The sequence below is a fragment of the Marmota flaviventris genome, chromosome 18, assembly GCF_047511675.1.
Source record: "Marmota flaviventris isolate mMarFla1 chromosome 18, mMarFla1.hap1, whole genome shotgun sequence".
Classification (NCBI taxonomy): domain Eukaryota; kingdom Metazoa; phylum Chordata; class Mammalia; order Rodentia; family Sciuridae; genus Marmota; species Marmota flaviventris.
The window spans coordinates 12,668,120-12,684,066 of record NC_092515.1 but is presented as its reverse complement, the minus strand read 5'-3'; the positions used below and the strand labels follow the sequence as shown (position 1 = coordinate 12,684,066).

Sequence of the window (15,947 nt, the reverse complement as noted above, 5' to 3'; positions counted from 1 at the left end):
AGAATAGAGGACAAAAGAGATGGGGTTGGGGAGACAGCTCAGTGCATAGCACGAGGTGAGTAAAGTGGAGGTGTGACATGCAGGTCCCATCTGTGTCCCCTCCCTGCTGAGTGTCTTGCCTGGGACTGCCCTTAGGGAAGGGTCACATTGGATCAGGAAATCAGATTCCTCGGCAGTAGCAGGCAGGAAATAGCCCAGAACTGGGAGTAAGAGGAGGTGCAGAGGGAGCGGAACCCTAAGCTTAGACTCTGAGTCTCCTGACAAGGTCAGAGTCATAGAAATCACAACTGGAGAATCACAGAACCTTCTGAAAAGGGCATCGTATTCACAACTCTCAGGAAAATGGAAGTTTCTCCCTGCCCCAACTTTTTATTTTAAAAAATTTCGATCTTAAAGAAGTTGAGAGAATCATACGAGTGACACCCCTGTTGACATTTCTCCATGTTCCTTTTCTTCTCTCCCCTCAACCATTTACAAGCAAATCCCTGAGATAGTGATCCTTCATCTCTAAATCTGAAGTGGGTAGCTCCCAAGAATAAGGGTTTTCTTAATCTTATCTAATCACAGTTCTATTGTCCCAACTAAGAAGATTAATAACGATTCTGTCACATAACACATGCCACATTTGGATTCTTCCAATTTTATTCTATTTTTTTTTTTAGTACCAGAGTTTGAACCCAGGGATACTTAATCATTGAGCCACATCTCCAGCTATTATTATTATTATTATTATTATGTTTTATTTTGAGACAGGGTTTCCCTAAGTTGCTTAGGGCCTCACTAAGTTGCTGAGATTGGCCTTGAACTTTCGATCCTCCTGCCTCAGCCTCCTGAGCCCTTGGGATTACAGGCGTGCACCACTGCACCTGGCTACAAGGCCTATTTTAGAATAAAGGCTTGAGTGTCTCGTGTACACACATAGATGGATGGGATGCACAAACACGAAACACAATATCTGCCTCCTCAAAAATGTGTGCTCAAAAATAGCAACACTGTTTACAGTTGTTTCCCCTCATGATCCCGAGGCTGGCTGGGAACTGAGGCTTATGTTGCTTCCTTCACCATGGGAGAGTATGGTACAGAGCCCTGAGGCTGCCCTTGAGGAGCCACACTGGATAAGGAAACCAGACTCCCCAGCAATAGACAAGTAGAAATTCAAAATTCAAAGTATAGTTTCTACTGAAAGCTTATTGCTTTTGCAACATCATAACATCAAAAGGCCCTAAGTGGAATCTTTGTAATCCTGGGACTATCAGCACAAAAACAAAGCAAAAGTGGAAAAAACCTAGAGGGGTGCTTACTGGAAGGAAATGTGTTTCTTTTTTTATTTCATTTTTATACTTAACATGTTGATATATATTTACATTCACTAAATACACCTTAGCAAAGTGCAGCGGTGCACACCTGTAATCCCAGTGACTTGGGAGACTGAGGCAGGAGGATCACAAGTTCCAAGGTCAACCTTGGCAAGCTAGCAAGGCTCTAAGCAACTTAGTGAGACCCTGTCTCAAAATAAAAAATAAAAAGACACCAGGCGCGGTGGCACACTCCTGTAATCACAGCAACTTGGGAGGCTGAGGCAAGAGGATCACAAGTTCAAAGCCAGACTCAGCCATTTAGTGAGACCCTGTCAGCAAGACCCTGTCTCTAAGTAAACTATTAAAAAAAGGACTGGGGATGTGGCTCAGTGATTAAGCACCCCTGGGTCCCATCCTCAGTACGACAAGAATAAAATAGAATACATCGTATGTGCAGCTCAGTGAGTTTCGACGTGTGTATTGACTCACGTAACCACCACGGAAGGAATATTTCTCAGCCCCAGGAGACTCCTTTGTGCCCCTTCCCAGTGTTTTTCCCTAAGCAGCAGCTTCTCTTTGTCACCAGCACTAATTTCACCTCTTCCTAAATGTCCTATAAATGGGATCGTGCAGCGGGTCTCCCCATATTGGGCTTCCTTGACTCAACCTAACACTTTTGAGATGGTGTGTGTTGCTGTGTGCACCAGCAGTTTTTTTTTTTTTTTTTTTTTTGTTCTTTTTAGATGTACATGACAGAAGAATGTATTTTGACGTATTATACATACATGGAGTATAACTTATTCTAATTAGGATCCCATTCTTGTGGTTGTACGTGATGTGGAGTTTCACTGGTCGTGTATTCATATACGAACATAGGAAAGTCATGTCTGATTCATTCCACTGTCTTTCCCATTCCCCTCCCCCTCCTTCCCTTCATTCCCCTTTGTCTGATAGAAAGTACTTCTATTCTTCCTACCCCCCTCTCCACCTTATTGTGAGTCACCATCCACATATCAGAGAAAACATTTGGCCTTTAGCTTTTGGGACTGGATTATTTCACTTAACATAATAGTCTCCAGTTCTTTCATTTCTTGGCAAATGCCATAATTTTCATTCTTCTTTAAGGCAGAGTGATATTCCATTGTGTACATACGCCACATTTTCTTTACCCATTGATCTGTTGAAGGGCGCCTAGGCTGGTTCCATAGTTTAACTCTTATGAATTCAGCTGCTGTAAACATTGATGTGGCTGCGTCACTGTAGTGTGCTGATTTTAAGTCCTTTGGGTATAGACCAAGGAATAGGATAACTGGGTCCAATGGTGGTTCCATTCCAAGTTTTCAGAGGAATCTCCATACTGCTTTCCAGAGTGGTTGCACCAATTTGCAGTCCCACCAGCAGTGCATGAGTGTTCCTTTTCCCTCATATCCTTGCTAACATTTATTGTTGCTTGTATTCTTGATAATTGCCATTCTGATTGGAGTGAGATGAAATCTCAGTGCAGTTTGAATTTGCATTTCTTTAACCAGCAGTAAATTCTTTCTTTTTCTGGGTGGGATTCCCTAGTTTGGATGGCCTGGCATATTTTTTCTTAATCTGGGTGCTGGAAATGTGGATGTGTTTGTGAAAATTCAATGAGCTCTTCATTTATGATTTGGGCACATTTCTGTATGTATCACATAGTTCAAGAAAACTTTTTTTTTTTTTTTTTGTACTGGGGATTGAACCCAGGAGAGCTTTTACCACCAAGCTACACCTAAAGCCCATTTATTTATTTATTTATAGACATGGATTTAGCAATTGCTGAATTGCTGAGGCTGGCCTCAAACCTGTTATCCTCTTGCTCCAGCCTCCCAAGTCACTGGGATTACAGACCACCACACCTGGAGAGTCCAAGAAGACTTTAAAAATCAGGGAATTAGGGACTGGGGTGTGGCTCAACAGTAGGGTGCTCGCCTAGCATGTGCAAGGCCCTGGGTTTGATCCTCAGCACCTCATAAAAATAAATAAATAGAGGCGTTGTTCCCAACTACAACTGAAAAATAAAATATTTTAAAAAACAATTTTCAAAAAATCAGGGAATTAAACTCAAGAAGCCTAGAAAGGACCTCAAATCTGGCAAAAGCCAAAGTTGGAAGGGTTCTTAGAGACCCCTTGTCCTACCCTCTTTATACACATGTAACTAAAACTCAGGCAGTTCCCTCCCAGATGAGGGCAAAGGTGCTGGCAGCAGATCCCCACCCCGAGGCAGGACAGTGAGGGCAGGAGGAAGAGCTGTGTGTGAGAGCCAGGGTGGGCTTCAGGGTGGAGGTGGCTGAGGCCCTGACCCTGGTCCCTCCCCCAACCTGGGCAGGCTGAACGAGAACATGTCCGTGTGCGTGGCAGACTTTGGGCTCTCTAAGAAGATCTACAACGGGGACTACTACCGTCAGGGACGCATTGCCAAGATGCCCGTCAAGTGGATCGCCATCGAGAGCCTGGCTGACCGAGTCTACACCAGCAAGAGCGATGTGGTACATGTGCCCTCACCAGAAGTGGGGAAAAGTGGGGATTCAAGTCGTGGGGTGGAGGGCATTGGGGGTGTGCCTGGGCAGCTGCAGGTGCGGGACTCACAGGGCCATGTGACATTCCGGCACAGGGGTGTGTTTATATGACCTGGGTACACATGGAGATGTGGGGGGCACAGCAGTGTACACATGCCTGGGGAAAGTACGGATTCATGTGTGCATGCATGGTGGCCATGTGGACATTGAGGGTCAGAGAAGCAGTGGTGACCACGTGTGCGTGTCTACAGCCTGGTTGTGGGGGTGGTGACACATGAGATCCTGTGACTACTAAGTGTGTAAATGTGTGTATGGATGGATGTCTATACATCTGCAAAAATCACCCAGACATGGTTGTACGTATGGCACAGTGTTTCTATGAACACCTGTGATAAACCCCCAGTGGGGGCTGTGGACACATTTGCACGCACGTGTGAGTGTACCCCATACCTGTGTATCGGGAGGCCTTTGTGTAGAAGAGAACCTCTAATTGCCTCCCCTCTGCTCCTTACAGTGGTCCTTTGGGGTGACAATGTGGGAGATTGCCACGCGGGGTCAGACCCCCTATCCAGGAGTGGAGAACAGTGAGATTTATGACTACCTGCGCCAGGGAAACCGCCTGAAGCAGCCCGTGGACTGTCTGGACGGCCTGTGAGCACGCTAAGAAATACTCCCCCGCCCCAGCCCCAGAACTCACTGCAAACCCCTGAGCACCCACAGATGGCTCTCACATCTCCAGGCCCCTAGAAAACCTGCATGGAGTCCCTCAGAAAGAGACTCACTTGTCCCTGGCTCCACGCCTAGCCAGCTGGTGTTTGGTGGGGGGTGAATTAGCTAAAAGGTGCGCTTTCCTGCTTTGTCTTGTGTGTGGAACACAAGCTGGGCCAGTTCCCTCTCTCTGCAGCCAGGAAACCTGGGCAGTGTGTAACTGCCTGCTCACCCTGCCTCTGGAACCCCAGAGGCCTCCAATTCATCCCAGGCTCCTGAGCACCCACACTCCCCTCAAATGTCCCTCAACACCCAGGACCCTATGCAAAACCTTCCTGTTTGTTTTTATTGATCTTCTCCAGACTCTCAGGTCTCTCCTGAGCTGTCTGCAGGACCCTTGAGGACACACTTAGCAAACTTTGCAGCATGATGGTATAAGAAGGGCACTTTAAGGGTAAAGAGAAGATGTTGCTCAGGTCAGGAGGAGGCAGCCTACAGACTCCCTAGGTCCCCCTCGGTTACTTCAAGAGCTGAGGAGAGTAAGAATAATAGCTAACTTTTTTTTTTTCTTTTTGGTACTGGGGATTGAACCCAGGGGCATTCCATCACTGAGCCACATTCCCAGCCCTTTTTTTGTATTTTATTTAGATGCAGGATCTCTCTGAGTTGCTTGGGGCCTCGCTAAGTTGCTGACACTGGCTTTGAACTCAGAATCCTCCTGCCTCAGCCTCCTGAGCTGCTGGAATTACAGATATGCTCCACCATGCCCAGCTATAGCTAACATTTTTATACAACTTACCAGAAGGCTCTGTTTGGGGTGCTTTGCATGTACTAACTCATTTGATCCTTACCACAACTACAGGGAGTATATAAGTATCATTATTATTCCCATTTTGCAGATGAGAATACTGAGGTCCACAGGGAGTATGAGTCACTTGCCAAATGTTGCACAGCTGGTGGGGTAGATCTCTTTGCCCCCGAATCTAATCTTAAATCAACAAGCATTTACTATCTCACACCATTTCTGAAACTCAGGATCTGGGAACAGCTTAGCAGGGTCTCTATGGCTTAGGGTCTCTAGTGACATTGCAGTCTAGATGTTGGCTGCACCCAAAGTCATCTGAAGATGGGACAAGAACATTGCTTTCAATGTGTGGCACTCACATGGCTGAGACTGGAAGCCTCAGTTCCTTGCCATGTGGCCCCTCCATAGTGCTGTCAAAGGAAGTCGCAAAGTCCTGCCCACACTCAAGGGAGAGGCTTTGTTCTTCATCTCCTCCCCCTCCCAATACTAGGGATGGCACCCAGGGGTGCTCTAATACTGAGCTACATCCCCAGCCCATTTTATTTTTTATTTTTGAGACGGGATCTCAGTAAGTTGCTGAGGCTGGCCTAAAACTTGTGATCCTCCTATCTCAGCCTCCTGAGTAGCTGGGTTAATAGGTATGTGTCACCGTGCCAAGCTAGTCTTCATCTTCGGAAGGAGGAATGTCAAAGAATTGACATATCTTGAGTCGGTACAGCTTATAACTGGCAGAGCCAGGGTTTGATGCCAATTTCTGCCCTAGAGGAACACATTATTAAGCTCTGCTCTAGGAAACCCTCACCAGAACACCATTCCAGACCTAGAGAGGTTCCCACGACCCTTCCCAGTTCCTGAGTCTTCTAGGACTCCACCCCCCACCCTGGAAACTCTCAAGAATTCTCAAATCCCCATAAATGCTCCCAAAGTGCTGAGGTTCCCTTTAACTCTCAGGCCCCTGGGTGTCCTAAAACGTCCCCAAACCCCCAGAATGCACCCCTTCTGAGCCCCTGTTCAGTCTCCCACCCCTCCCCTTGCCATCCTAGGTACGCGCTGATGTCCCGGTGCTGGGAGCTGAACCCTCGAGACCGGCCAAGTTTTACAGAGCTACGGGAAGACCTCGAGAACACGCTGAAGGCCCTGCCCCCTGCCCAGGAACCTGACGAAATCCTCTATGTCAACATGGATGAAGGCGGAGGTCCTCCTGAACCCCCTGGAGCTGCTGGAGGAGCTGACCCCCCAACCCAGCCTGACCCTAAGGATTCCTGTAGCTGCCTCACTGCAGCCGAGGTCCATCCTGCTGGACGCTACGTCCTTTGCCCATCTACAGCCCCTGGCCCCTCTGCGCCTGCTGACAGGAGCTCTCCGTCACCCCCAGGGCAGGAGGATGGAGCCTGAGACAATCCTCCACCTAGAACTCCCTCTCAGGACCCAAGCTAGGCACTGCCACTGGGGGAACCTTACCCCCCACTTTTCCACTCCAGGCCTTATCCCCAACTGTAGTCCTCTTCCTACCCTTCCCACCCTCATCCCAGACAGACCCTTCCTTTTCTCTGCACCGTAAAATCCTCATCCCTAAGAGGCCATGTTTGAACTGCAATCTCTAAGGGCCCATCCTCCCTCCCCCCCAGGTCTGACATTCCAAGAATCTAGATTCCTATGTTTAAGGAGCCTAGATTCAAAGATTCTAGGTCTCAAAGATGCTATGAGTCTTGGGTTCTAAGGACCTGAAATCCAAAGTCTCTAAATAGTGCTGAGAGTCTGGACATGTAAATTCTAAGGCTGTGAGATTCTGCAGCTTGAGATTTTATGGTTCTAAGATTCTTGATAAGGCCCCAAGTTAGGTTCTAGAGCTCTAAGATTCTAGTTTTAGAATCTAAGTTTCTATGAGTCTAGATTTTATTTTTTTAGAGTTCCAAGTCCTTCAGGTATAAGACTCTAAATTCTACAATTCTAAAGATTCTATAATTCTAGACATGGTAGTTCTAAGGCCTGTTGTTCTAAAATTTGATTGTCTAAGGTTCTTTAAGTCTCAATCTTCTGGCTATAAGAATCTAAACCATAAGGCTTCAAACTTATTTTCTTAAGTTCTGAGATTCTAAATGATGGTTGATTATAGTTTCTGAGGCTTCATGATCACAGATTCTCTTATATGAGATCCTGGATCTGAAAGGCATAAGATTTTAGAATCTGCACTCCAAAAATTCTAAGATTCTAAAAATGGAGATTCTAAAGTCTAATGTTCTAAAATGTGTTGTTCTAAAACTTAGTCTAAGAATCTAAATTCTCTATGATTCTAGATCATATGCTCCAGGATTCTAGATTATTAAACTCTTAAGATTGTAATGTCGGCATATTTCAAGGCCCTGTAAAGTCCTATTGGTCTAAGTTTTGGATCCTAAGCATCCAAGTTATAAGGCCCTCACATTTGTGACTAAGTTCTAATAATTTCTAATGTTGGACACCTCTAGGTTCTGTGCTGCATTCTACCATTCTAGGATTATAGTTAAAGGTCCAAGAATACACATTTCTAAAATCTTAAGGTTCTAGGCTCTGTAATTTAAGATTCAAATATTCTTAAGAGTCTAAAAGTCTACAAGTCTAGAACATTAGGTACAACTGCATCCTTCTAACCATATAGTATTCTGTGTCCCTTCTTCTTAGGCACCTTCTCTTCCTCCTCCCCTCATAGGGGGTGTGCCCCCTCAAGCCTGTGCAATGCATTAGGGATGCCTCCTTTCCCCCAGGGGATGGACCATCTCCTTCCTTTTGGGCCATGCTGCCCCCTTGAGCCAGTCCCTCGTTCCTATAGAGTGTGGACTATGATGCCTCCAGAGGGGCTCAGATCACATAAAATTTTGTCAATCACTATTTCGTCTCCTCTTATTTCCATTCAGCTGTGATGTGGCTCCTCTCCCTGACAATTCAGTTTCCCATCAGTAAAAAGAAAAGTTTGGTAGGGTCTAGGAAATCTCTCCTCACTAGAGAGGGTAGAAATGAATATACACACATGCAAAAAGACACACAGGCAAAAGAAGTTCATGCTCTCAAAACATCAGTGAAGCTGTGCGCAGTGGCCCGTGCCTATAATCCCAATGAGAGTTCCAGGCCAGCCTCAGCAACTTGTCTGGAAAAATAAATAAAGAACCTGTCTGGAAAAATAAATTAATTAATAAAGCTGGGGAGGTACTTCCTGGTAAAGCATCCTGGGTTCAATCCTCAGGATTGAACCTCCTGTCTCCACCCCATCTTCCCCCAAAAAACTTTTGAGAAACAAGCACAAGTAGAGATATTCCCAGTCTCTCTCTCACACACCCCCAAAGTAACAGACACATGAACAAATGGACATAATCAGATCATATCTGGTCACAAATGCAAAGACACAGAAATTCGGACACAGAGAGTAATACAGAAATAAAATCACACTGGCATAGACATATTTAGAAAGATATGCACAGGCAGATGCTACCAAGAATAAGAAGAATTTTGAGTCACAGACACAGTAAAGTGACACATACTCAGAGATAAGTAGAATACAATAGGTCCTCACACACCCAAACGTTCAGACTCACATGGAAACACTGGTACAGAACACCTCGATCCAAAGACCCACAGACAGACAGACACCTGCCAAGAGGAGTCCTCTGGGTCCTGTACACAACACTGTGTTTCAAGGCACTTGTTCCTGGGTGTGTCCAGCTGATGGAAAAACCCTAGGCAGCGCCCGAACGCCCCCGAGTGGCGGCTCCTGAGAATCGGGCACGGTTCAATCCGGGCCACAAACTTTTTTAGAACAAATCGTTTGTGGGGAACTGGGAGGAGAGAGGAAGTCGGACGTGGGCGAGGGGCGGGGTGTCTGGACTGGAACCTCCGGGCCCACGTGAGTGTCTGTCCCGCCGCTGAGTGGGTGCTGTGTGTTTAGGTTGCCGTGGTGTGAGCTTGTAGTGTAACTGTCCTGCGTGTCTTTGTCATTCGATGCTGCCTGCCTGTGCGGGCGTTCGTGGACATATGTACATTGCATTTTGGTGTATTTTCCCCATTTGATGCATCTGATCTGACTCACGCCTGTTTATCTGTATGGTGTGTGCCTTTGTCTGAGTACAGGCTGGTGAGGCTTTCGTGGCCTAAGGGAATGGCTCAGTAGGCAGTGGGCGCCTGCATTGTGTATCTCTGCTTGTTTTTTGTTGTTGTTTTGTTGCGGCGCTGTGGATGGACCCAGGGCCTCTGGAATGCTAGGCTAGCGCTCTGCCTCTGAGTTACACCCCCAGATCCGCATCGTGTATCTCGAGTCTGTAGCTCATTTAAGTGTTGCCTTCTGAGTTCAGAGGCGACAGGTGGCGCAGTGTGAGGCATTGTCACTTTTGTATATATTAGCGTGAGACTTAATTACAGATCCGGTGTTTGAGCTTGTCGGTATAGATGCCAAACAGCCAGATTTACCGACCAGCACTATAGGATGTTCGGGATGGAGATCTGCGAACTTCTGAAGCTCTTTTCGAAGAGGTCGGCTCTGTGGTCGCGTGCAGAGCGTCCGTTTCACGTAAGGTACCAACCATAGAGAAAGGGCTGCGAACCTAGGATCGTGGGAAGAGCCGCCTGTGAGATGTACTACCAAAGGAAAGGGGATGCAGTGTCCTTTACAACTTTCCTCCCGTTGTTAACCTAGCCTTTCTTTTCAACCTTTCTGGGCTATCTGAAGACAGATTTTGTTTATCCATAAACAAAATCTAATAGCTTAAGAGTGATATACCTACTTAATCTCTATTCCGTATACCTCCCTCTACAGCTAAACTTGTGAGGCAATCTTCTGAAGAATGGCCAATCTGGTGAGCTTTTCATAAAGCGGTCAATCTATCCCGGCTTTAGTGAAATAAAACAATATTTGCGATTGGTGGATAGATTGTTTTGAAACCGCCCTAACGGCAAGGGGTGGGCCCTACGAGAATTCATCTCTTTCCGGTTTCTTAAAGGCAACAGGAAGGAGGGAATTTCTGCCGACACCGCCCCCCCCCCCCGCCTCATTTGGTTGGTTCTAGTGATTTTACCCGCTCGGACTCCTCAAGGGGCGGGAGATCTGGATCAATCAGAATGCCTGTTACAGAGAAGCTTAGTTTGATCAAAGGACGGCGGAGGAAAGGCCTTGGGGGCTCTCTTTCTGAGAGCTCATCCTTGATTGGTGTAAGCCATTACTCCCTTTTCCTCATTTGACCCTACAGCGGCTGGCGCGCGGACGGTACCCAATCAGCACGTGCTCCGCCTCTTGCCTTTTCCCGCCCTCCGCTCCAGCCGCGGCTTCAACGTAGGCCAACGCTTCCTCCCCGACAGCTCCGAGCCCCTCTCGGCCGTTCTTTTGAAAACCGCGCTCTGATTGGCTGAGTCTCCAGGCCCGCGCCCGTTGTCCCGCGCGCTGGCCAATTGGCACTCGTGTTGCATCGTACGGGACGTAGACGAGGGGGAGGTGGCGGCGGCGGCCATTTTGAGCCGCCGCCGCCATTGGAGTGGGGGCCCCCCCCCTTTCCCCCTTCGCCTCCTGACAGGAAAGGTTTAAGGGGGACAGAGCCCTGGGAGGCCGGGCCGGGCTCGGGGGCCGCCCCGGGGGCCCGGGCCATGGATGTGCGCCGTCTGAAGGTGAACGAACTTCGCGAGGAGCTGCAGCGCCGCGGCCTGGACACTCGCGGCCTTAAGGCCGAGCTTGCTGAGCGGCTGCTAGCGGCGTTGGAGGCCGAGGAGCCTGACGACGAGCGGGAGCTCGAGGCCGACGACGAACCGGGGAGACCCGGACACAACAACGAGGAGGTCGAGACCGAGGGGGGCTCCGAGCTGGAGGGGACCGCGCAGCCACCGCCGCCCGGGCTGCAGCCGCACCCCGAGCCCGGCGGCTACTCGGGGCCGGACGGACATTGTGAGAGTGCGCGGGGCGGGGGCCGGGGAACCCGGAGTCTGGGCCGAGGAAGGGCTGTGGGACGCGGGAGTCCGGCGTCAGAGGTGGGGAAGACGGTCTGAGGATCGGGTGATCCCGCGACCCGCCGCTGACAAGGACCAGGGCACAAGGCCCTCGGGAGATCGGAGGGTGGATCCTAGCGTTCGGTGCAGGGGAGATCGGGGTGGGGGCTCGGTTTCAGAGATGACAAGGACACGAGCAGGTGGGGCTCCGAGACCGGAAACCGTTGTTTGTGGAGCCTGAGAAAGTCGGAAGGACGAGAGGCTTTCTCTTTGCGATCTGGGGGGAGGGTCTTGGAAATGGTGGTCCTGGGTTCGGAACTGGGTGGGCTTGGCGGCCGGGCCGGCCAGCGTGTGGACAGAGAGTAAGGAGCCGTGTTCCCAGGGTTGGGGAAGGAATGGCCAAGGGTCCTGCCTGGGCTGGGACAGTTGTGAGGGCGGAGGATCTTGAGTTTGCGGCCGGATGGGGTACTGGGAATTCTCGTGTTTGTTTCTGGAGTGGGCTGGTGAGGTGGAGGCCCTGGTGCCTTTAGATGGGAGCAAATGATCGCCGGAGCCTTTGGTGTTTGGCTGGTGAGCATTTAGAGGATGTGGGAGACCAGCGTGGGGTTGGACTTTGAGGGGCCCACATCTCTCTTCCTGGGCTCGAAGACCAACCTTGAGACAAGCACAACTTGGGCATTTGATGCTGAGAGGTCTGAGAACCTTCTAGTGGGCTTCTAGAGGAGACGCAGGGAACGTTGGATGTCCAGACATTGGCAGGGAAAGGAAAGATGTTTAACTGGGCATAGGAACTGAAGGTCTAGAGCTGGGAAGACTCTGAGGACAGATAGCTCCAGGGGTTACAACTGAATGGTTTGGGGTTAACTATGGACATTTTTAAAAACGGGGGTAGCTGAGGGTGGGAGCAGAAAACAAGTTGATGGCATTTGAAGTTGATGAAGTATGTGAGGGGCAGAGAATCCTTGTGTCCAGCATGGAAAGTGTATATAGCTGGTCTAGCAAATGTGGGGGAGGGGAAGCGTGTAGGTTGTAGAAAGAGAAAGGAATTAACTGTTGACTTGGCCTGGGGCCCCAGGGTGGAGTAGGGCCAGTGTTTAGGGGGCTGAGTCTCTCCAAAAGCGAGTTCCTAGGTCCCTAGAAGCAGTTACTTGTGTGCTCAAGAAGTAGTGGGGGAACTCCATCAGCCAGGAGGTGTGAGTATGAGAGGGAGAGGGGTCAGGGTAGATGTGCAGCCCTCTCAGGAGAGGAGACCATGATAGAGGAGAGATTGAATCTGTTACAAAAGGGTAGCTTTCTAGCAGGACTGGAGAATGGGATTGGAAGAGCTAAGGAATAAGTAGAAAGGACTCTAGTGGCCTGGATTTGTGGTGTTACTCTGAAAAGAGTGTACCTTGAGTCTTGAGGGTAAGGGAGTAAGGAGTGAAATGAGAACACAGAAGAGATTTGGGATTGGCATTGGGAACTCACTTATTCTTGAAAGGTGAGATCTCCTAGAGGAGGCTCTGAGTGCAGATTTGGGATAAAATGGCCTAAGAATTTTTCTAGGACCCTTATGCTGGGAAGACTGAATTCTATGGCACAGACCTATGAAGGAGAAAGGAGTGGCCAGCATGTGTGCCTAGAGCTGAAGGGACCCTGGCAGGAATGCCCAGAAGTGCCTAGAGGGCAGTCCTGGCTTGGCTGTTGTCCAGAAGGGTCTTTGAAAGGAGAGCAAGTTGTGTGCTTTAGAGCACAAACTCTAGATTCGAACTTTATTTCAAATCTGGCTCCAAGACTAGGGAAGTCACTTTACCCCTGTGAGCCTGGTTTTCTTTTATGTAAAATGAGGATAATAACAGTGTCCCCCAGGATAGTTAAGAGCAAGATCACTTGTATGATGGACTTCACATTGGACCTGCCTGTTACTAGGAGGGAGATGTTTTAGAGAGTGGAAAAAGAACCCCAGAATCATTGCTTCTATGGGTGAGGCTGCCTCTGTGGACACAGGAAAGATGCTTGGGGAAAGAGACTCTAATGGGGCTTTGTTGGGTGAAGAACACTATACTTAGAGCCTGGAAGAAGTAGAATGGTTTGAAAGGACCCTATGTTCCAGTTGAGATATTCTGTTTCTTTTTCTGTCCCCCTACCCTCATAACAAAATTCTTGAGGCTCCCCTCCACTCCTACTTCAGCCTTGGTAAACAGACCTGTAGCAAACCATGTGACTTGTGACTTTCCTCCCTTTGGGCTGCACCTGGTTTGTGCCCAGATGTATTTGTCCTCTGAGAAAGGATCCAATCAGTTAACAAGTGGCAGAATAGTCTCTCCTTCCCTGTGGTTCTGCCTCACTGCTGCTGGCACAGCCACTCCCCAGGTCTCTGGAGGCTCCTAGCAGCCAGTTCACCCCTGGGGTGGCAAACCTATGTGCTGCCTCTCCTGAGCTTCTAAAGTCCTCTCTAGATTTGGCTACCAGGTTCTCCTCTTTGAGGGAGCTTCTCATTTGGTACTCTGCTTTGAGTCCCTCCTCTAGACTTTCACATGTGTTATCCCAACCCCAGGAATGTTCTCCTTTCTCATCACTGAGTCATCGCCTGTGAATCCTTGGAGTCTGGGTCTATCTCTTTCTTTCCAGGTCCCTTTCTCCTGGTACTTATCACCCCGAACACAATCAAAATGAAATGGTTTTGTACAAGTATTTGTTTAACGTGTGGCTGTCTCCCTAAACTCAAGGCTTCAGAGGAACAGATTTGTCTTTAACTCTGTTCCACAATCTGGTGTGTAGTATGCACTTCATGAATAAAATAGTGACTTTCTTACCACTCTTCAGCGGAGCTGCACACATAAGACACCTTTCCAAAACCCTGCTAACCAAATGCCAGCTGTTTAGGACTTTGCCAGTGAGCCTGAAGACCATTGCTGTGATTCCTTCCCCATTTCCCTCCAACTGAGATGGTTAGCATTTAACTTTGCCACTATTGCAGCATGGAAGACATTCTTGAACAGGGTTGGCTGGGCGGGTGAGAATAGTGAATGAGGCTGGACTGAAGGGAATTCCCCAAGCATTATATTAAACCATCTTAGCAGCTAGGCTGCTGGTTGTTAATTGTATTCCATGGAGTGCCAGGTGTCTGTGGAGTTGCCCCCTATGCTAGAGTGGGGACTTAGTTCTCTGATCCCACCATCTCCTTATTTCAGCTGGAACAGTTATGTTTCATTCAGTTAGTTGTATATTTTGGGTTTCTAGTCACAGGTGGACTTATAGCCTTTTAAGAGGCAGGAAGGCATACCGTCGGGCAGTTGGGGCCACTGCTTGTCCAGATTGCTTTTCATTTTGAAGGTGTTATCATACTTAACCTTCTGGCAGATGATTGGCTCCAGTGGGGATGATGTCATGTAGCATAAAAGAAGCCATCTCTAATCCAGGGTCCTCTAAAAAGCACCCATCTAACTATTGTTTTTGTTTGTTTGTTTGTTTGTTATTGTCATCGACTTAAGATGTCATGGACAATATTACCAGGCAGAACCAATTCTACGAGACCCAAGTCATCAAGCAAGAAAATGAGTCGGGCTATGAGAGGAGACCTCTAGACATGGAGCCACTACAGCAGGCCTATCGGCCAGGTAGGAAAGCTCATGTACTTACTCCTTTCACAGAAACAGAATCTACTTGTGGCCCTTCCTCTGCATGGAGTCTTTCTTCCCAGAGAGGCTTTGCCTCTTCCCCCAGGTGCCTTACCTTTGTTGCTATGACAAGGTATTATTTTTTGCTTTTGTTTTTGTTTGGTTTGGTTTTGAAGGAAAGAACTCAATCCTGCTTCTAAGTGTTAGGAGAGTGGAGTCTTCATGGTATGTTTTCAGGTGTTAATATCAATGTTTAAAGGGTTTAGATCTGGAAGCTAATACTTGAGTCTTACTTAGAATCTTAGAATGTAGAAGCCAGGCCTTCTAAATCTAGTCCAGTATTTTCCATGTTTTGAAGAACATTATTCTAGGAGATATTATTAGGGGCTCTTTGGGACAATGTTCTTTAGCCACGTGCATCTGCAAATTACAACATAGCTATACCACCTATTGGAGATTCACTGTGCTCATTAGAACATTAAAGGCCCTGAGAAGTCCAAAATTGAATAAACCCAGTGTCACGTTGTTTAAACTTGGAATTTCCCAAACATGGAAACAGATCTGTGCCGAGCAGTTTTCCATAATGCTGCTTTGGGAAACATAATGTAACTCTAGGTTGGGAAAGTGGCTTGTGTAATGGTAGGATTGTGATTAGAATCCAGGAAACTGACTTCCAGATCAGTGCTCTTGGTAAATAAGTAGCTTTCTTCACCATGTAGGTCTTACTATTTAGAAAGCAGGGTCCCACTGTGAAGCAATGACAGACTTGTGTTCCTTTCTCAGTGTTGTGCCCCCCGTGTCTTTTCTTAGTGAATCTAGTTGATCTGTCTAATTCCATTCTGGTTCATCCACAGAATGAATTCCCCAGATGGTTCTTGCATGTGGCTCAGGACATAATGAATGTAGGTTAAATTGCATATTTGTGTCAGGCTCTGTGAGACCTGTGGGATCATTGACCCAAGGAGAATATTTTTTGTGCTGTTATCAGCAGACATTTGTCAAGGGTCTCCTCTGAGTCCAGCCCCTACTGGGAGCCTTAGAGGCTATCTTTAAG

At 48.0% G+C, this 15,947-nt stretch overlaps 2 protein-coding genes across 5 annotated transcripts in view; both read left to right on the top strand.

Annotated features, from left to right (window-relative positions):
- The window catches only part of Axl (AXL receptor tyrosine kinase), a 29,103-nt gene extending 20,697 nt beyond the window's left edge, over positions 1-8,406 (top strand). For both annotated transcript variants that reach the window (XM_027920646.2, XM_027920645.2), the window contains 3 exons: positions 3,652-3,811; positions 4,356-4,492; positions 6,398-8,406. In XM_027920646.2, coding sequence (XP_027776447.1) covers positions 3,652-3,811; positions 4,356-4,492; positions 6,398-6,749 — 649 coding nt within the window. In that variant the 3' untranslated portion in view covers positions 6,750-8,406. The remainder of the gene's footprint in view (positions 1-3,651; positions 3,812-4,355; positions 4,493-6,397) is intronic.
- Positions 8,407-10,823: 2,417 nt separating this feature from the next.
- Hnrnpul1 (heterogeneous nuclear ribonucleoprotein U like 1) overlaps positions 10,824-15,947 on the top strand; it is a 32,570-nt gene continuing 27,446 nt past the window's right edge. For 2 of the 3 annotated variants that reach the window (XM_027920636.3, XM_027920634.2), the window contains exons 1-2: positions 10,824-11,253; positions 14,768-14,893. In XM_027920636.3, the coding sequence (XP_027776437.2) occupies positions 10,959-11,253; positions 14,768-14,893 (421 nt within the window). In that variant the 5' untranslated portion in view covers positions 10,824-10,958. The remainder of the gene's footprint in view (positions 11,254-14,767; positions 14,894-15,947) is intronic. The other variant, XM_071604168.1, reaches the window with a different exon arrangement.